General features: G+C 42.4%; 1 protein-coding gene across 3 annotated transcripts in view; it reads left to right on the top strand.

Annotated features, from left to right (window-relative positions):
* The window catches only part of ano11 (anoctamin 11), a 43,992-nt gene that overhangs the window by 6,377 nt on the left and 15,680 nt on the right, over positions 1-21,935 (top strand). For all 3 annotated transcript variants that reach the window (XM_035740547.2, XM_035740546.2, XM_035740544.2), the window contains exons 2-12: positions 10,361-10,575; positions 11,107-11,245; positions 11,543-11,742; positions 11,959-12,066; positions 12,180-12,316; positions 12,477-12,534; positions 12,707-12,817; positions 15,120-15,285; positions 15,584-15,674; positions 20,961-21,057; positions 21,243-21,386. In XM_035740547.2, coding sequence (XP_035596440.1) covers positions 10,423-10,575; positions 11,107-11,245; positions 11,543-11,742; positions 11,959-12,066; positions 12,180-12,316; positions 12,477-12,534; positions 12,707-12,817; positions 15,120-15,285; positions 15,584-15,674; positions 20,961-21,057; positions 21,243-21,386 — 1,404 coding nt within the window. In that variant the 5' untranslated portion in view covers positions 10,361-10,422. The remainder of the gene's footprint in view (positions 1-10,360; positions 10,576-11,106; positions 11,246-11,542; positions 11,743-11,958; positions 12,067-12,179; positions 12,317-12,476; positions 12,535-12,706; positions 12,818-15,119; positions 15,286-15,583; positions 15,675-20,960; positions 21,058-21,242; positions 21,387-21,935) is intronic.

Raw genomic sequence — 21,935 nt, 5'->3', positions numbered from 1 at the left:
TGTTTGTTTCTTTAAAATTAATCTAAGAGGTGTCATTTGGTGTTTGAAAAGCTGTATTCAAAAGTTTGGGCTCACTTAGAAATGTCCTTGTTTTTGTAAGAAAAGCTCAAATAAATTGTCCATAAAAATGTCATCAAATTGATCTGTAATACAGTCGTGGCCAAAAGTTTTGAGAATGACACAAATATACATTTTCACAAAGGTAGCTGCCTCAGTTTGTATGATGGCAATTTGCATATACTTCAGAATGTTATGAAGAGTGATCAGATGAATTGAAATTAATTGCAAAGTCCCTCTTTGCCATGCAAATGAACTAAATCCCTAAAAAACATTTCCACTGCATTTCAGCCCTGCCACAAAAGGACCAGCTGACATGTCAGTGATTCTCTTGTTAACACAGGTGTGAGTGTTGACGAGGACAAGGCTGGAGATCCCTCTGTCATGCTGTTTGAGTTTGAATAACAGACTGGAAGCTTCAAACGGAGGGTGGTGCTTGGAATCATTTGTTCTTCCTCTGTCGACCATGGTTACCTGCAAGGAAACACATGCCATCATCATTGCTTTGCACAAAAAGGGCTTCACAGGCAAGGATATTGCTGCCAGTAAGATTGCACCTAAATCAACCATTTATCGGATCATCAAGAACTTCAAGGAGAGCGGTTCAATTGTTGTGAAGAAGGCTTCAGGGCGCCCAAGAAAGTCCAGCAAGCTCCAGGACCGTCTCCTAAAGTTGATTCAGCTGCGGGATCGGGCCACCACCAGTACAGAGCTTGCTCAGGAATGGCAGCAGGCAGGTGTGAGAGCATCTGCACGCACAGTGAGGCGAAGACTTTTGGAGGATGGCCTGGTGTCAAGAAGGGCAGCAAAGAAGCCACTTCTCTCCAGGAAAAACATCAGGGACAGACTGATATTCTGCAAAAGGTACAGGGATGGGACTGCTGAGGACTGCGGTAAAGTCATTTTCTCTGATTAATCCCCTTTCTGATTGTTTGGGGCATCCGGAAAAAGCTTGTCCGGAAAAGACAAGATGAGTGCTACCATCAGTCCTGTGTCATGCCAACAGTGAAGCATCCTGAGACCATGTGTGGGTTGCTTCTCAGCCAAGGGAGTGGGCTCACTAACAATTTTGCCGAAGAACACAGCCATGAATAAAGAATGGTACCAACCAACACATCCTCCGAGAACAACTTCTCCCAACCATCCAGGAACAGTTTGGTGACGAACAATGCCTTTTCCAGCATGATGGAACACCTTGCCATAAGGCAAAAGTGGCTCGGGGAACAAAACAAATCAGTCAGGATGTGGCCCAGAAGTTAATTGACAGCATGCTAGGGCGGATTGCAGAGGTCTTGAAAAAGAAGGGTCAACACTGCAAATATTGACTCTTTGTATCAACTTCATGTAATCGTCAATAAAAGCCTTAGACTCTTATTAAATGCTTGCAATTATATTCCATAGTAACATCTGACAAAAATATCTAAAGACACTGAGGCAGCAGACTTTGTGAAAATTAGTATTTGTGTCATTCTCAAAACTTTTGGCCACGACTGTACAGTGTAAACATTGTTAATGTTGTAAATGACTATTGTAGCTGTAAACGGCCGATTAAAAAAAAAAAAAAAATTCCAAAAATAAAATACAAATGTATTATTATTTTTTAAAAATCGAATATCTAGATGGGCGTGCAGAGGCCCATTTATCAGCAACCATCAGTCCTGTGTTACATTTACATTTAAGTCATTTAGCAGACGCTCTTATCCAGAGCGACTTACAAAAAAAAATAATAATAATAATAATAATTGGGGCCAATTAACTACCTGAAATGACTAATTGACATCATTTGATTCAGTTGGAGGTGTACCTGTGGATGTATTTCAAGGCCTACCTTCAAACTCAGTGCCTCTTTGCTTGACATCATGGGAAAATCAAAAGAAATCAGCCAAGACCTCAGGAAAAAAAATGTTGGGAGCAATTTCCATACACCTGAAGGTACCACGTTCCTCTGTACAAACAATAGTATGCAAGTATAAACACCATTGGACCACGCAGCCGTCATACCGCTCAGGTAGGAGACTCGTTCTGTCTCCTAGAGATGAACGTACTTTAGTGCGAAAAGTGCAAATTAATCCCAGAACAACAGCAAAGGACCTTGTGAAGATGCTGGAGGAAACGGGTACCAAAGTATGTAAATCCACAGAAAAACCAGTCCTATATTTACATAACCTGAAAGGCCGCTCAGCAAGGAAGAAGCCACTGCTCCAAAACCGCCATAAAAAAGCCAGACTACGGTTTGCAACTGCGCATGGGGACAAAGATCATACTTTTTGGAGAATTGTCCTCTGGTCTGATGAAATAAAAATAGAACTGTTTGGCCATAATGACCATCGTTATGTTTGGAGGAAAATGGGGGAGGCTTGCAAGCCGAAGAACACAATCCCAACCATGAAGCACGGGGGTGGCAGCATCATGTTGTGGGGGTGCTTTGCTGCAGAAGGGACTGTGCGAGCAAGGAGGCCTACAAACCTGACTCAGTTACACCATCTCTGCCAGGAGGAATGGGATCAAATTCACACAACTTATTCTGGGAAGCTTGTGGAAGGCTAACTGAAATGTTTGACCCAAGTTCAACAATTTAAAGGCAATGCTACCAAATACTAATTGAGTGTATGTAAACTTCTGACCCACTGGGAATGTGATGAAAGCAATAAAAGCTGAAATGAATCATTCTCTACTATTATTCTGACATTTCACGTTCTTAAAATAATGTAGTAATCCTAACTGACCTAAGACAGGGAATTTTTACTACGATTAAATGTCAGCAATTGTGAAAAACCGAGTTCAAATGTATTTGGCTAAGGTGTATGTAAACTTCCGACTTCAACTTTATGTATTTCACATGACTGGGCAGTGGCGCAGCAATTTTTACAATTATTATTATATATATTTTTAAATGTTAACCTTTTATTTATCTAGGCAAGTTAGTTAAGAACAAATTCTAATTTACAATGACAGCCTACCAAAAGGCAAAAGGCCTCCTGCGGGGACAGGGGATGGGATTAAAAATTAAAAATAATTTAAATAAAAATATAGGGCCAAACACACATCACGACAAGACAACAAAAAGAGAGACCTAAGACGACAACATAGCATGGCAGCAACACATGACAACAAAGTATGGTATCAACACAACATGACAACAACATAGTAGCAACACCACATGGCAGCAGCACAGGGTACAAACATTATTGGGCACAGACAACAGCACAAGGGGCAAGAAGGTAGAGAAAACAATACATCACGCAAAGCAGCCACAACTGTAAGAGTGTCCATGATGGAGTCTTTGAATGAAGAGAATGAGATAAAACTGTCTAGTTTGAGTGTTTGTTGCAGCTCTTTCCAGTCGCTAGCTGCAGCGAACTGAGAAGACGAGCGACCCAGGGATGTGTGTGCTTTGGGGACCTTTAACAGAATGTGACTGGCAGAACGGGTATTTTTATGTGGAGGATGAGGGCTGCAGTAGATGTCTCAGGTAGGGGGGGGAGTGAGGCCGAAGAAGATTTTATAAATAAGCATCAACCAGTAGCTCTTGCGACAGGTATAAAGAGATGACCAGTTTACAAAGTAGTATAGAGTGCAGTGATGTGTCCTACAAGGAGCATTGGTGGCAAATCTGATGGCCGAATAGTAAAGAACATCTAGCCGCTAGAGAGCACCCTTACCTGCCAATCTATACAGTGCCTTGCGAAAGTATTCGGCCCCATTGAACGTTGCGACCCTTTGCCACATTTCAGGCTTCAAACATAAAGATATAAAACTGTATTTTTTTGTGAAGAATCAACAACAAGTGGGACACAATCATGAAGTGGAACGACATTTATTGGATATTTCAAACTTTTTTAACAAATCAAAAACTTAAAAATTGGGCGTGCAAAATTATTCAGCCCCCTTAAGTTAATAATTTGTAGCGCCACCTTTTGCTGCGATTACAGCTGTAAGTCGCTTGGGGTATGTCTCTATCAGTTTTGCACATCGAGAGACTGACATTTTTTCCCATTCCTCCTTGCAAAACAGCTCGAGCTCAGTGAAGTTGGATGGAGAGCATTTGTGAACAGCAGTTTTCAGTTCTTTCCACAGATTCTCGATTGGATTCAGGTCTGGACTTTGACTTGGCCATTCTAACACCTGGATATGTTTATTTTTGAACCATTCCATTGTAGATTTTGCTTTATGTTTTGGATCATTGTCTTGTTGGAAGACAAATCTCTGTCCCAGTCTCAGGTCTTTTGCAGACTCCATCAGGTTTTCTTCCAGAATGGTCCTGTATTTGGCTCCATCCATCTTCCCGTCCATTTTAACCATCTTCCCTGTCCCTGCTGAAGAAAAGCAGGCCCAAACCATGATGCTGCCACCACCATGTTTGACAGTGGGGATGATGTGTTCAGGGTGATGAGCTGTGTTGCTTTTACACCAAACATAACGTTTTGCATTGTTGCCAAAAAGTTCAATTTTTGTTTCATCTGACCAGAGCACCTTCTTCCACATGTTTGGTGTGTCTCCCAGGTGGCTTGTGGCAAACTTTAAACGACACTTTTTATGGATATCTTTAAGAAATGGCTTTCTTCTTGCCACTCTTCCATAAAGGCCAGATTTGTGCAATATACGACTGATAGATCTCTGCAGTTCATCCAGAGTGATCATGGGCCTCTTGGCTGCATCTCTGATCAGTCTTCTCCTTGTATGAGCTGAAAGTTTAGAGGGACGGCCAGGTCTTGGTAGATTTTGCAGTGGTCTGATACTCCTTCCATTTCAATATTATCGCTTGCACAGTGCTCCTTGGGATGTTTAACGCTTGGGAAATCTTTTTGTATCCAAATCCGGCTTTAAACTTCTTCACAACAGTATCTCGGACCTGCCTGGTGTGTTCCTTGTTCTTCATGATGCTCTCTGCGCTTTTAACGGACCCCTGAGACTATCACAGTGCAGGTGCATTTATAGGGAGACTTGATTACACACAGGTGGATTGTATTTATCATCATTAGTCATTTAGGTCAACATTGGATCATTCAGAGATCCTCACTGAACTTCTGGAGAGAGTTTGCTGCACTGAAAGTAAAGGGGCTGAATCATTTTGCACGCCCAATTCTTCAGTTTTTTATTCGTTAAAAAAGTTTGAAATATCCAATAAATGTCGTTCCACTTCATGATTGTGTCCCACTTGTTGTTGATTCTTCACAAAAATACAGTTTTATATCTTTATGTTTGAAGCCTGAAATGTGGCAAAGGGTCGCAAAGTTCAAGAGGGCCGAATACTTTCGCAAGGCACTGTAAATTACGTCTCCGTAATCTAGCATGGGTAGGATGATCATCTGATTCAGGGTTAGTTTGTTCGCTAAAGAGGAGCGATTACGATAGAGGAACCCAAGTCTAGATTTAATTTTAACCTGCAGCTTTGATATGTGCTGAGAGAAGGACAGTGTACCGTCTAGCCATACTCCCAAGTACTTGTATGAGGTGACTACCTCAAGCTCTAAACCCTCAGAGGTTGCAATCACACCTGTGGGGAGAGCAATCACACCTGTGGAGGTGTTCAGAACAAGTTTAAGGGCAGAGAAAGCTTGTCAGACACTAAGAAAGCTTTGTTGTAGAGCGTTTAACACTAAATCCGGGGAGGGGCCAGCTGAGTACAAGACTGTGTCATCTGCATATAAATGGATGAGAGAGCTTCCTACTGCCTGAGCTATGTTGTTGATGTAAATTGAGAAGAGCGTGGATCCTGGCATCGAGCCTTGGGGTACACCCTTGGTGACAGGCAGTGGCTGAGACAGCAGATGTTCTGACTTTATACAGTGCACTCTTTGAGAGAGGTAGTTAGCAAACCAAGCCAAAGACTCCTCAGAGACACCAATACTCCTTAGCCTGCCCACAAGAATGGAATGGTCTACCATATCAAAAGCTTTGGCCAAGTCAATAAAAATAGCAACACAACATTGCTTAGAATCAAGGGAAATTGTGACATCATTGAATACCTTAAAGGTTGCAGTGACACATCCATAACGTGAGCGGAAACCAGATTGCATTCCAGAGAGAATACTGTAGACATCAAGAAACCCAGTCAGTTGATTATTGACAAGTTTTTCCAACACTTTTGATAAATAGGGCTAAATAGAAATAGGCCTATAACAGTGAGGATCAGCTTGATCTTCCCCTTTAAATAAAGGATGAACTGTGGCTGCCTTCCAAGCAATGGGAACCTCCCCAGAGAGGAGAGACAGGCTTGGAGATTATAGGGGCAGCAACCTTAAAGAAGAAAGGGTCTAAACCATCTGACCCAGATGGTTTCTTGGGGTCAAGTTTAAGGAGCTCCTTTAGCATCTCGGACTCAGTGACCGGCTGCAGGGAGAAACTTTGTAAAGGGGCAGGGGGAAAAGAGGGAGGAGAATTGAGGCGAGTTGCATTAGAAGGGATGGGAGATATGGCTGAGTCAAATGGAAATCCTGACTTAATGAAGTGGTGATTAAAAAGCTCAGCCATGTGCTTCTTGTCAGTAACAACCACATCAACTTTAAGGGACATGGGCAGCTGTGAGGAGGAGCGTTTATTCTCCAGGTCTTTAACCGTTTTCCAGAACTTCTTGTGGTTTGACCCACAGAGAGAGAGAACTGCTCCTTAAAGTAACTAACTTTGGCCTTCCGGATAGCCTGAGTGTACTTATTTCTTATTTGCCTGAACAATAGCCAGTCGGTGGCGTAACTCTGCAAGATCACTGTCAAACCAGGGGCCGAACCTGTTTTTAATTCACATTTTCTTTATGGGGGTGTGTTTAACAATATCACTGAAAATATTTTGAAAAAGGTCCAAGTGTCTTCGAGCTGATTCTGTGCCAATTTACAGAGGTCAGGTCATGAAGGAAGGCTTGCTCATTAAAGGTTTTTAGCAGGTGTCTATGACAAATCAGAACAGGTCGTTTCACTCCGCAGCCATTACGAACATAGGCTGTAAAACAGTGATCACTAAGGTCATTACAGAAAACACCAGACTGACAGCTATCAGGATTATTTGTAAGGATAACATCGAGGAGAGTAGCCTTTTCTAGGTGTTTGGAATCATACCTAGTGGGATTAGGATTAATAATCTTAGAAAGATTTAGGGAGTCCCATTGTTTTAGGACTTGGTCAGGTGGTTTAAGCATGTCCCAGTTTAGATCACCTAGCAGGACAAATTGAGACTTAGTGTAAGGGACCAGCAGAGAGTTTAGGGCAGGTAGGATACAGGCCGGTGCTGATGGAGGACGATAACACCCAGCAACAGTCAACAAAAAGCTATTTGGAATTTGAATGCTTAAAACCAGCCAATCAAATTGTTAGGGGACAGACTTGGTGGAGACAACTGAGCACTGAAGGTGATCCTTGGTAAAGATTGCCACTCTCCCACCTTTGGAAGATCTGTCTTGCCCGAAAAAGTCATAACCAGAAAGGTTAACATCAGTATTCAAAACACTCTTTCTTAACGACGTAATGACCAACGCATCTGGATTGGAGCTGTGAACCCACACTTTCAATTGATCCATTTTAGGTAATAAGCTTCTGGTGTTAAAGTGAGGAAAACCCAGGCTTTTACAAGAACAGAAATCAGTGAACCAATATCAGAGCACGTGTCAGAATTGGGGATAGCAACAGTAGAATCAAGGCACGGCAGAGGACAGGGAGAGTTATGACATTTGATGGCAACAAAATCATATTATATATCTATTTCATCAGGTAACATGAATACAAAGCTGGCGAGAGGTGGTTAGAATAGGATGGGGGGCCATGAGTCCGTGTAACCAATAGAGAGTCAGAGTCCCGAGTGTGGGAACAAACATAGTCTGTCCCACGGTTGGGTAAACAAAGTTCATAGTCAACAAAGCATGCAGGAGTCATGTGTGGGCCTGGGAGGGCATAGGCCCACTCACCTGGGAATGAGTTTTTCCCCACAAAAATGCTTTATTACAGACAGAAATACAACTCTGTTTCATCAGCTGTCCGGGTGGTGGGTCTCAGATGATCCCGGCGGTGAAGAAGCCGGATGTGGAGATTCTGGGCTGGCGTGGTTACACAGTCTGTGGTTGTGAAGCCGATAGGACGTGCTGACAAATTCTCTAAAACGACAATATGGAGACTTTTTCAATTTTCTCCAGTTTTGCATTTAGCCTCCAGAACTTTCATTAATCGGTTTTCGGTGTGTGGTAGATTCTGCCAATTATCCTCAATGATGTCTTAAAAATGTGTAGTTGATTGTGGTTGGTTAACTAGAGTTTCTCATTTAGATAATACTATATAGCACGTACTATCCTTTTTTTCAGTCTATTAATTTGTCATCACCAGGTGTCTATTGTGTAACATATAGTACGTTAATGAGGAGCACCATCCTCCTCCCTGGATGAGCCTCCACTGGCAAACTGAATGGTGGCTCAGTAAAGTCATGTACTTTTTTTTCTCTGTTCCACTGCCAGGAGATCCTTTGGGAACAAACCACAACCAAATCCATACATTTCAGTTTGTAAGGATTAACACCCCAATATGTTACATGTTATATGTTACATGACCATACTGACCCACATTTTGAGTCTCATGTTGGGTGTATTAGACAGAACTGTTATACCTACCACTCGTTCCAACCACCTATAATTTACTTTCACTTTTCCAGTTGTGCATTTAGAGGGCTTGTTCATGGAGCTATTCGCTGACAATAATTTTCTGACATTCCACATACAAATGGAAACCCATGGAAACCCACATGTTCCATCTCAGCTGTTTGGTGACATCGGCTGCACACAGAGAACAGATCCACCTTTCAAGCCTGCAGTACATGGCCAGCAGTTTGTCATGCTGGGAACACAGCTTCTCCAGCTGCAGCTCCTTGACCACTACACCCACCAGAGTGTGCTTCTGTAACAGAGGGACATTCAGATGAGCTCTAAATTGAGACTGGCAGTAGGACCACTCCTGACAGCCTTTGCCTTCCTCCTGGACCCTACAAGAGTAAACATGTCGGGACTGGCGTACGGATAACCAATAGTGCTGTTGAGTAGAGTCATCTTCCTCAGCTTCTCCATCTTTTCCAGCATTGAGTTCTTGGTCAGTGTGGGGCGCCTGCTGAACGTCTCCCGGCAGCAGGAAACCTCAGTGCTGCTGCTTCCACTTTCATCCCTGCATTTGCTGATGCAGAAGTTGTGTCCACTTCAAAGAGTTGTACGGTCTGTCAGAGTGTTCAAACAGACTGGACAGCTGATCTGTTCCCTTTTCCACGGCTTAGAGGCAATTTTGTCAGAGTAAATAAAAAAATTATAAATACTGTGGTTTATAACATCAGTTCAGCAAGAAGTTTAGCAACTGTAATGTTACCTTTCAGGAAATGCAGAAACTTGTAACAATCAGGAATCATGAACCAGTTTGTAACATACTGGAAACAAGGAGCTCCTTCTGACACATGAGAATACAGAAGAATGCATGAGAATGCAGTTGCGCTGTGTAATCTTGGCTGGTGGTTGGTGTCATGGTAACTACTTACTCATTGTTTTTTAATGAGCACAAAGGATCTGTCTTTCCTCCTTTGTAGTAAAAGCAGGAGTCCCAATTTGAGTGGAACATACACTGACACAGTTTCCCCCCCCTCGACCGCTTCTCCCCTTCTGTGTTGAAGACCATGTAGATTAGTTGACGTTATGGTCGGGGAAGTAATACAATCCTGAATGTATCCCCCCCTCTATTATTCATGAGTGTGTACCAGTGTGCGAGAACCAACACACACAATGTGTGTATTAATTAAGATTGGGGCAATACACTCCGACAGGAAGATCGGATAAACCCTTTCCCCTCTCATATGCCCAACATCCATCACCACCCCTAAAATAATGCTGGTCCTCTCCCTTAGTGGGTGTTAGATTATTTATTGGCATGGGGCCATGTGCATGTTTCCTCTGCTGAGAGTGATGGAGCAAAACTCAGCTGCCTCTTTTCTGGGAGGATTACGGTATTCTACTCTGTTCGGCTCTCTCCCTGTGGAGAGGAGGAGATAGAGCGAGGGAGAGAGGCAGAGATTACTGCAGATCCACCCGTTATTCTCTCCTATTTCCAGCCCCCTCTCCACTAAGGTAGAAGTATCCTGTCATTTCGCCCCTCCACTCCTCCATCTCTTGCTGGAATAATGTATCCATTCTTCCTTTTCATTTAATCTGATTTGATTCATTTGAATGATAGCAATTAATTAATGAACCTGCATGGCAACACTGCATGAATACCTTCATCAGAGTTTGAGTGTATATATACGGTACATGTGACATACAGTTTGTATGTTTATGCATGTATGTTGTGTTTCGTAGTTCTCTAAGCAGACTGACTGACTAGAGACGGACACTCGCAGACCCTCCTCATCTTCTTCAACATGCTGAGGAAGGGTTCGGAGTTGCTCCTGGCCACAGGAGGTGACAGGGAGGTGCTGCTCGATCTGGATTACGTGACGGGCAATCGGGGCGAACCCCAAACCACAGACAGCTATGGGAGTCTGCAGAACGGGGGTTTCATCCCACCAAGATATGTAAGTGTCCCCCACTCCCTCCCTGATTTGGTCTCATCCAATTGCTGCTCTGATGATGACTTACCTAGAATGTTGAATGTTGCAGTGCATCTTGAATGGGGGTTAGTGCTGATTTGACTTCAAGCTTTCTCCTCATATAGTTGTATTGATGTCAATATGATCCCCAAAAAATATTTTCCCTAAAAACAGTGTTTTCATTTTGACGAAAATGTTATTTTGTGGTGATTGAATCTAAAATCAATATTGCGAATAAAGCTTTTGTGCTGTTGCCTATTGCAATAGCTACAGCTCGTTCCAAATCAGTCACATTTTATTTGTCGAATACAACTGGTATAGACTTTACCGTGAAATGCTTGCTTAAGAGCCCTTCCCAGCAATGCAGAGTTTAAAAATAAGAATACAAATACAATAGTAACACGAGGACACAATTAGATTTCACTGTCATTACAGCCATTTTCCTGTCCTATTTATTTATCTGATATGTAAATGGACGTTATATTGATATACATTATATAACGGAAATATTTTCAGCTTTCAGCTGCAGCGGCTTCTTCTGATGATAATGACGATGATGAGGATGACCCCATCTATATACACTGTGATAAAACGAGTAGCCGACCGGAACAACCACTAGGGGGGAACTACTTTAGAGATGGAAGAACCAAAATAGGTGCTTTTAGGCTTTCTGTATATCTATACAGTATTACATTTTACTTTAAGTTGCTTGACTTGAATGTTTCCACCACAGCACTAAAATCACCTTTTTTCAAATAATTAAATAATTATGGTCTTCACTTTGGGCCTTAATCATTTCAATCAGGTGTGTTAGTCCAGGTCTGGAATAAAAGCCTGCACACCCAGTAGCTTTCCAGGAAACGAGTGGCAGATCCCTGGTAACAGACAGTATAAAGAACAAGCCACCAATCAAACTCTAACCTATGGCTTTGTCTGACTGATCCTGAATCAGACTTTGTTCTAGTATGGGAGGTGAAACCGAGAAAGCATCGCTCCAGATGGAGGGGCCAATCTGAGACCAGCGGTCCGGAGGAGGTCGGAGCCAGGGCAGAGGAGGGGAGCAGCAGGTCTGAGCGGAGAAAGGCTCAGCTGGCTCGATGGAGGAACAAATTCACCCAAAACCTGCAGAATGCCGGCATACTGCTGGAAAAGGTAATATAATATACACTACTAACTCACCTAGCTCCACAAGACTTAGTGGTTAGATCTAGTGTTTCTACTTTCCCAATAACAATTGTTCCTTCTTAATGCTAATGCTCTGTTGACAGTTTTACTGTTCAATCTAATAATGCTTATATGCTGCAGCACACTGTAACATATAATTAATAATTTTGTGAATGTTCTGTAATGATTGATGTTTGGCACTAGGAGGAGACGGCGAGCGAGAAAAAAACCATCCATTATCTGAACCTGAGCGCCCCTTGGGATGTGTTGGTGTATTACGCAGAGGAGCTCATTCTGAGAGCACCCCTACAGGTCAGTGCTAACACTACACTTTATGACAGTGCAAAATACAGTAGTGCAAAATACGGTAAAACCGATACTATGGTGTGTGGAGTGTTACGGAGAATGTTGTTTTTGTGTCGCAGGCCCAACCGAACCCAAACTTCAACACTTCTGACCGGATCCTTCGGAAACTATACATTCCCAACCTCATGGCGGAGTCCCTGCCAAACAGGCCACTAGACTACTACACTTGTGCCTTTCGCAAGTCAAAGATGGAGAAGTGAGTCCCTACATCCCGGAAACTTCCTGATATCGGATTTGATTGCTAATCCTCAACAATTAGTTGAGCCACATTGCGTGCTGACCTTTATTAAAAGACCCTGTTACTGTAAGTTGTAAAGGACTACAGGTTTAACCTCGCTCTGTTTGTCACTTCTCAGGTTCCTCGGCTGTGAGAACCATGACACCTACTTTACTAACACACAGAGACACCGTATAGTGAGTGCATTTATTGACTTTCTGCATCTTTACCCATTTGTTGGATAATGATGGATGTACACCAGGAATAGATGGACATACTGTACTGTATATAGGCCGACCTATATGTGGTCAAAAATGCTTTACTTCAGACTATGTCATTCTCATATGGCCAATTGGCTGTCCATGGCAGGTGTATGAGCTTCTGGCGAGAACGGTGTACGGCAAGAGGAAGAGAGCGGAGGTGGGCGTGGCTCGACTGCTCAACGAGGGGGCATACACTGCAGCGTTTCCCTTGCATGAGGTCAGAGACATTCTTAATGTACCACCGCTAACGCTGACACCATTAGTTGACTGGTCGATAGGCTGTTGGTCGACCGAGATTTCTTCTTTCTTTCTTTCTTTTTTTGCATGGTGCACAAGAATCCTGTCTAATTCACGCCTGTCTCAGTGGACTAATCCATTGCAGAGGCTACGGGGATGGCACAGTCCATCACTCTAAGACGTGATAATGAAATTGTATATGGTTATATTATGTACAAATAATGGTACAACACTAATAAATCTAATATTATTTTAATGCGCTTTCTCCCGTTTGGGTACGGTCGCTGTCCGCAGTTCTGAAACAATCTTGCACTGTAGATTTGGCGCCTTTTCCTATGTTGCTATGTGCATAATAGCAAAATTAACACGCTTATTAGGATTGAGAAGAATGTGGTGGAGGCAGGAGCAGCAGAGACGAGGAAACAACCGTAGCCTAATTGTCTTGGAAAATTGAGGCAAGAGGAATCTCCAACTTAAGTAGGTCTATAATCAGTAGCCTAACTGTTAAATGTGTCTGGCTTTATAAATAATCCATATATGTCTACAGAGATAAGGCAGATCTTGCTTCTGTTGCCTTCTGTGTTTGTTAAATAGCCTACCGATTTTGTGAGCACCAAGCCTCATGCAAAGGCAAAATGTCGGATCAAGCAATTTCACTCAGAGTGCAAGGGTTGAGGGAATAGGGAATTTTTCCTAAATAAATTAGGGATTTCGGTAACCAAACCTTCCAGTCAGAAACAAGTAAGTAACTAAATGGCTGAAATTATGTGGTGCCTTTTCGCTGCAGTAGGGAGGAGATCAAGACAACGTGGGCCAGTCACTCAGGCATTCGCTGGATTTGTTTTTTAACACAATGTGACCATCGGGCTCTTTCTTGAGTCATTTGTGTGTCTTAATTATTAAATGAAACAGTGTGCTTACAGCATCAGACAAGTTCGGTGTATATATAGTTGATTTTATACTAACACATAGGGTGTGTCTGTATACGGTGCATTCGGAAAGTATTCAGACCCCTTGACTTTTTCCACACGTTGTTACGTGAGCCTTATTCTAAAATTGATTAAATTGTTTCCCCTCATCAATCTAATCACAATACCCCATAATGACAAAGCAAAAAGAAGTTTAGACATTTTTGCAAATGTATTAAAAATAAAGAACTGAAATATTGCATTTACATAAGTATTCACACCCTTTACACAGTACTTTGATGAAGTACCTTTGGCAGCAATTACAGCCTCGAGTCTTCTTGGGTATAACGCTACAAGCTTGGCACACCTGTATTTGGAGAGTTTCTCCCATTCTTCTCTGCAGTTCCTCTCAAGCTCTGTCAGTTTGGATGAGGAGCGTCGCTGCACAGCTATTTTCAGGTCTCTCCAGAGATGTTTGATCGGATTCAAGTTCGGCCTTCAAGTCCCAAAGCCACTCCTGTGTAGTCTTAGCTGTGTGCTTAGGAACATTGTCCTGTTGGAAGGTGGACCTTGGCCCCAGCCTGGACCTGAGTGCTCTGGAGCAGGATTTCATCAAGGATCTCTCTGCACTTTGCTCCGTTCATCTTTCCCTCGACCATGACTAGTCTCCCAGTCCCTGCCACTGAAAACCTTCCCCACTTCCCCAGGTCTCCTCCAGATGTGACGCTTGTTCAGGCCCCAATTTCATTTACAATAAAATAAATGTACATCTTGGTTTCATCAAACCAGAGAACACAATCCTGTCTCAGAGAGCTACGGACAATTATTTTGACCTCATGGCTTGGATTTTGCTCTGACCTGCATTGTCAACTGTGGGACCTTATATAGACAGGTGTGCGCCTTTCCAAATCATGTCCAATCAATTGAATTTACCACAGCTGAACTCCAATCAAGTTGTAGAAGCATCTCAATGATGATCAATGAAAACAGGATACACCTGAGCTCAATTGCGAGTCTCATAGCAAAGGGTCTGAATATTTATGTAAATAAGGTATTTCTGTTATTTATTTTAAATACATTTACAAAAGTAAAAACTCTTTTCGCTTTGTTATTATGGGGTATTGTGTGTAGATGTATGTGTTTAATCTATTTTAGAATAAGGCTGTAACGTAACAAAATGTGGAAAAAGTCAATGGGTCTGAATACTTTCCGAATGCACTGTATATATGGAAAAATACATTTAAACAGATCAGGACACTTCTCAGTCGACCACAATTTTTTTAGTCGGGGACAGCCCTAACCGCCACACACAAAGACATCTGCCTAGTACACCAGTCTTTGTTAAATGTGTGTATGTACATGTATGTTTGTTAGGGCCCCTTTGAGCTTCCAGAGTATGAGGTGCATCCAGATGAGCTGAACCAGAGGCAGGTCTTGTTCCAGTATTGGGCCCGCTGGTCTAAATGGTACAAGTACCAGCCACTTGACCACATCAGAGAATACTTTGGAGAGAAAATAGCCCTTTACTTTGCCTGGCTGGGTAAGCAGGATTCCTCATATAGTAAATCTGATACAGTACCAATATTTTGTTCTGTACTGCTTTTATGGTTATACTTTGGGGTGGGGGCCTTATGAAACTGAACACATCAGAAAAATCTGAGATTTAGTGGCAAGCATCATACTTACGAAGACTTAGATGAAAGAGAGATCAATATCTTTTCACTTATGATATGTGGTCAATTTACCACAACAGTACAGTTTTGTGAGTTACCCCCATTGTATTGTTTGACATAGAGAGTTGTTGAGGAGGTTTTTGTCTCTCTGATCCTCCTCTGTAGGGTTCTACACAGCCTGGCTGCTCCCAGCGGCGGTGGTGGGGGCCTTTGTCTTTGTGTCAGGACTCATGTCCATGGGGACCAACACTCCTGCGTGAGTCCTGAAGCTCCTTCACTTACAATGCTTTTCTAACAGATTCATTCCTTTGGCTGTTATCAAGGTTCATGGTTTGAAAACTGTACAGTATAGAGGTCAGATTATATATCTTTACTATGAATAGAGACGAAAAGCTGGATCAAAGTGATGTTGTACCAGTATAATTTATGCAACAGAGTGGCCTAGTGTAAGGCACAGTCTGCAAATGTCATGCAGGCTGCTCAGACATAATGCATTACCCACAAGAGTCCTCTTCAGTGTACTCATGCAGCACTTAGTCTGTTGCATTGCTTCACTGTGCTGTGTGTGTTTGTATATGTGTGTTTGTGTGTATGTGCACATTTTACTATACTTGTGAGTACCAGAAGTCCTCACAAGAATAGCAAACAAACTAAAATTCAGAGAAGTGAGGACATTTTGCCTGTCCTCAATTCAAAATAAAAAGGCTTTTTTAGTCTTAGCTGTTAGGGTTAAGGTTAGGATTAGGAGTTAGGATTAGGGGTTAAGGTTAGGGTTAAATTCTGGGTTAAGGAAAATAGAATTTGGAATGGGAATCAATTGTTGGTCCTCACAATTATAGTAAGACGTGTGTGTGTGTGCTTGCACTCGCATGTGTGTCCGTGTTCGTTTCTGTGTGTGTTAGGGGGAGAAAAACATTTTGGTCAGTGTTTTCCATCTCAAATCTGTTTCCATGGCAAGATGCTGATAATTGCTTCCTCGGGTATCAGTGTTTGATGGCTTGGTGGTGAATCACAGAAGATTTACATTAAGAGCGAACATGGAGAAAGTGAGACTAAAGATGCAATAATAGAGAGAAGGAAGAATAGCATTGAGCCTCTTACAAGCCCACGGGCATTATTGTAAATCCTCCTGTTCATTGTGGATTAGTGCTATCATTCACTGTACTCTATAAAAGCCAGAGAGCTTTAGTCTCGGGTAATTTACTGTGTAGCAGGAAATCAAGGGATAATAATCTTTGCATTACATGCAAATGCAGACTGGGGTTGTCTTTCTCACTCAAATATGCTTAGTTCCTATTACTTTTTTATCTGAAATGCAGCCATACACATCAACAACCGTTGTTTTATATAGCTTAATAACACAATATAGATATTGATCTCCACTAGGATACAACATAGAAGTGTCAAGTGTATCCTAACGTCATGAATTAACTTTCAAAATTGAGTTCAGTTATGGCCTGGGGTCTAGCGGTTAGGGTTGCTGTCTTCAGTGCGTACACATAGACCTACCATGTCAGCTTGGGTTCAATTCCGGCCAATGCCCTTCTGGCATAACTAACTAAATTCCTCCTACTGACTTACACATTTTGATTTTGGACATCAGTTGATTGACAGATATAGAACGATAAAAGTTCCTCCAGTGTGGATGCTCGCCCACGTTTTATAATTAGGCTATGTATCATTTGTTCATTTAGTTATGGTCTTTGGTGTGGATTAAAAGCCTGTATTGTGTGGCTTTAATATTTTATTTCATAAAGCTGTGATGTTAATCAAAATACCTTTTTGTCACATGCGCCGAATACAGCAGGAGTAGACCTTAACGTGAAATACTTACAAGCCCTTAACCAACAATGAAAGTATTTACTAAATAAACTAAAGTAAAACTTTTTTTTAAAGTAACACAATAAAATAACAATAATGAGGCTATATACATGGGGTACCGGTACCGAGTGGGGGGAATGGGGTCAATGCAAATAGTCCAGGTGCCCATTTGATTAGTTGTTCAGCAGTCTTATGGCTTGGGGGTAGAAAATGTTAAGGAGTCTTTTTGACCTAGACTTGGCGCTCCGGTACCGCTTGCCGTGTGGTAGCAGAGAGAACATTCTATGACTTGGGTTACTGGAGTCTTTGACCATTTTTGAGACTTTCTCTGACACCGCCTAGTATATAGGTCCTGGATGACAGGAAGTTTGGCCCCAGTGATGTACTGAGCTGTACGCACTACCTTCTGCAGCACCTTACGGTCAGATGTCGAGCAGTTGCCGTACCAGGCGGTGATGCAACCGGTCAGGATTCTCTCGATGGTGCAGCTGTAGAAAGTTTTGAGGATCTGGGGACCCAAGCCAAATCTTTTCAGTCTCTTGAGGGGGAAAAGGCATTGTCGGGCCCTCTTCACGAGTTTATAGGTGTGTTTCGACCATGATACTGTCATGGAAATTCTTACACAGGGACACTCAAAGTCAATCTTAAAAGAACAATCCTTCATTTGTCAGTGCGCTGGAGAGGTTCCAACCAACTCAATGCACCATAGTACACTTCAATCAGGAGATCCCCCTGGGCCGTCCCAGCAGTTGTCTTCTATACGGCTATACACAGTTATATTTGCATGATTTAGCATAATTAATCAATCATTACCATTTTGTTTCATTCATGTGACCGACCAATACTGGTTCATAACATGTGACAGACCAATACCTCACAAGGCTTTGTCTCTCTAAGCTGAGACCTTGAAACTGAGATATCTTTCGTTTTTGTTCTCAAAACAAGGTCTGGGCATACTGCCAAATTGCAGCTACTGATAGTGAGGATTTGTTCAGTCAGCCACTTGCATGAACACAGAAACTGGTTTATAGAAGAGCACATAAATAGAACACAGAAACTAGTTGTAAGAAAAGCACAAACACAAAAAAATCTGTTACATTAGTTTGTTGGTGATGTGGACACCAAGGAACTTGAAACTCTCTACCCGCTCCACTACAGCCCCGTCCATCCTTTTCCTGTTGTCCACGATCATCTCCTTTGTCATGCTCACATTGAAGGAGAGGTTGTTGTCCTGGTACCACACTGCCAGGTTTCTGACCTCCTCCCTATAGGCTGTCTCATTGTTGTCATTGTGTTGTCAGCAAACTTAATGATGGTGTTGAAGTCGTGCTTGACCACGAAGTCGTGGGTGAACAGGAAGTACAGGAGGGTACTAAGCACGCACTCCTGAGGAGCCCCGGTGTTGAGGATCAGAGTGGCAGATGTGTGGTCACCTGCTGGATCCTGGAAGTCCAGTCAACAAAAAATGTAATGACGTATTTGCTTGCTATGTAAGGTTTGATTTGATCTAATAGAAGTTTTGTAATGCTTAGGTTGTTACGAGTGTACTGATATAAGTATAACATGCAACTTTTAGAAAAAACACTTTATATTGGAGTTGTCTTGAGATGCCTATGCATATTCATGGAATGAGGCTAAGAGCATCCCTCTCCATTGAATACAGGCGGTTGATATCAACAACCCTCATCGAAAATTGTGACATGCCTTAGGTCACGATTTATGCTTGATCCGGAAATGTGGTCAGGAGGCTCCGTACAGAGGGTGTCACGGTATTGCAGAGGGTTCGGAGGCTTGCGGTGGACCAAATCAAGTGAAGGAAGTTGTCAATTAAGTGAGTTTACGGGCTCAGGAGAGTCAACAGTCAAGAGCCATGCGTCCTCCGAAACACGACCCTGCCAAGCCGCACTGCTTCTTGAAACACTGCCTGCTTTACCTGGAATGCCAGCCGCACCAATGTGTTGGAGGAAACACCGTACAACTGGCGACCGTGTCAACATGCATGCGCCCGGCCCACCACAGGAGTCGCTAGAGTGAGATGGGACAAGGACATCCCGGCCGACCAAACCCTCCCCTAACCCCGGCGACGCTGGGCCAATTGTACATCGCATCATGGGTCTCCCGTGTCGCGGCTGGCTGCGACACAGCCTGGGATCTAATCTGTAGTGATGTCTATGCACTGCAGTGCCTTAGACCACTGCGCCACTTGGGAGGCCCCCCTTTTCCTCGATCCTGACTAGAATGATGGAGGTACCTTTCCCCAGATCTGTGCCTCCACACAATCTAGGAGCTTCACAGAGAATTCCTTTGACCTCATGGCTTGGTTTTTGCTCTGACATGCACTGTCAGAGCAGGTGTGTGTCTTTCCAAATCATGTCCAATCAATTGAATTGACTAAAGGTGGAATCCAATGAGGTTGTAGAAACATCTCAATGATGTTGAGATGAGGTGCTTCTACATCTGCATTGCTTGCTGTTTGGGGTTTTAGGCTGGGTTTCTGTATAGCACTTTGTAACATCGGCTGATGTAAAAAGAGCTTTATAAATACATTTGATTGATTGAATTTACCACAGGTGAACTCCAATCAAGTTGTAGAAACATCTCAAGGATGATCAATGGAAACAGGATGCATTTGAGCTCAATTTCGAGTCTCGTAGCAAAGTGTCTGAATACTTATGTAAATAAGTATTGATTGGGGCGGCAGGTAGCCTAGTGGTTAGAGCGTTGGTCCAGTAACCGAAAGGTTGCTGGATCGAATCGCTGAGCTGACAAGGCAAAAATCCCACTGTTCCCCGGTAGGCCGTCTTTGTAAATAATAATGTTCTTAACTGACTTGCCTAGTTAAATAAAGGATAAATATAAAGTTTTTTTTATTTACATTTTTTATTTTAATGTGCAAACATTTATAAAAACCTGTTTTTGCTTTGTCATTATGGGTTATTGTGTGTAGATTACTGAGGATATGTTTTTATTTAATCCATTTTATAATAAGGCTATAACATAACACAATTTGGAAAAGGGGAAGGGGTGTGAATACTTTCCGAATGCACTGTTTTAAGCCTTCCCCAAACCATAGCCCGCCCCTAACCTTAACTCCTCGGAATGAATGCCTAAACTGTTAACCTTTTGTGTTGTTTCTTTTTTAACCCTTTTTTAACCATGCGGAATTAACCCTGTAACCACGCAGAATTAATGTGTCAAAAATAGACATTCATCCATGAGTCAAAGGGGAGTGGGCCGGATTCGAACCCATGCCAACTCTGGCATATGTGTGTCGGGTAAACTGCTAGACCACACAGGCACAATTGCATGCCTTGAACATATTAAAAAACGATTGATTTAAAAAAAATTTAAAAGATTTTCCGTAACGAAAACGACATATACCCCCTCCAAATATATGTACATTTATTATAATCCACATAAGAATCCACATAAGAATCCACAAGAGATGCACTGCAGCCTGCACCTACCTTACATAAGGTTCAATGTAGGTATGGTACTGCATTGGATACAAACACTGCTTCCAGCTGCCCCCTGGCATCGATTCTAAATATTTTTTCAGGTATTAAAATCGTCCTGCTTCAGGATTATTTTCCTCCTGCAACAAAAGGGGTCAAATTAAGATTCAACATCTGTATATAGGAAATAGGGTGCCATTTCAGACACAGCCTGGACTAAAAGTAGTGAAGTCTGTGTCTGTGATTGTGTGTCTGACTGTCCACAGCAAGGAGATCTGTAATAGTGGGGGCAGCTACCTGATGTGTCCTCTCTGTAAGACCTGCAAGCCCTGGAACATGTCTGATATCTGTCCCATGGCTAAGGTATTGTATGCTGGACATTTACAGTAACAAGGGGGTGTGAGTGACTGTTTGATGTGCCTATTGAAACCTCTATGCCTAATGTGTTGCTTTTATCACAATAATGAACGATCGTTATGGATAGCTTAGCCATCCCACTATAAGGAATCCATAGATGACAGGCCCATGTTGTGTGTATGTGTTGGCAGGTGGGCTACCTGTTTGACCACCCCGGGACAGTCTTCTTCAGTGTGTTCATGTCCTTTTGGGCTGTCACCTTCCTGGAGTACTGGAAACGCAAGATGGCCACCTTGGCTCACCACTGGGACTGCATGGACTTCCAGGAGGAAGAGGTCTGGATAATAGCCAATTCATTCATTTACATTTCTATTCTTTCATAATTCTGTGATATGTGTTACCGTACATACTATAAAAACAGAGAATCAACAAAACTAAGTTGAGCCTCATATTTGACATATTTGTAAAATAACCCAGTTCTTGAGCAAGGGCACATCTTTATCCAGTTTTACTGTAGTATTGTTCACAGATATGGAGACTGCTTTGTTAACATATGCAGCGGTGGAAAAAGTATTCAATTATCAATAGAAAATGACTCAAGTAAAAGTGAAATACTATACTGAACAAATATATAAATGCAACATGTAAAGTGTTGGTCACATGTTTCATAAGCTGAATTAAAAGATCACAGAGATGTTCCATACACTCAAAAAGCTTATTTCTTATTCACATGTGTGCTCGTCTTCCTTACCAGGGTCTTGACCTGACTGCAGTTCAGCATTGTAGCCGACTTCGTAACCGATTTGCTGTTGTCAATGTTTTGGACAGAGTGCCCCATGGTGGTGGTGGGGTTATGGTATGGGCAGGAATAAGCTACGGACAAC

Source organism: Oncorhynchus keta, chromosome 28, assembly GCF_023373465.1.
Source record: "Oncorhynchus keta strain PuntledgeMale-10-30-2019 chromosome 28, Oket_V2, whole genome shotgun sequence".
Classification (NCBI taxonomy): Eukaryota; Metazoa; Chordata; class Actinopteri; order Salmoniformes; family Salmonidae; genus Oncorhynchus; species Oncorhynchus keta.
The sequence above is the reverse complement of the archived record's forward strand: the minus strand, read 5'-3'. Positions and strand labels throughout refer to the sequence as shown.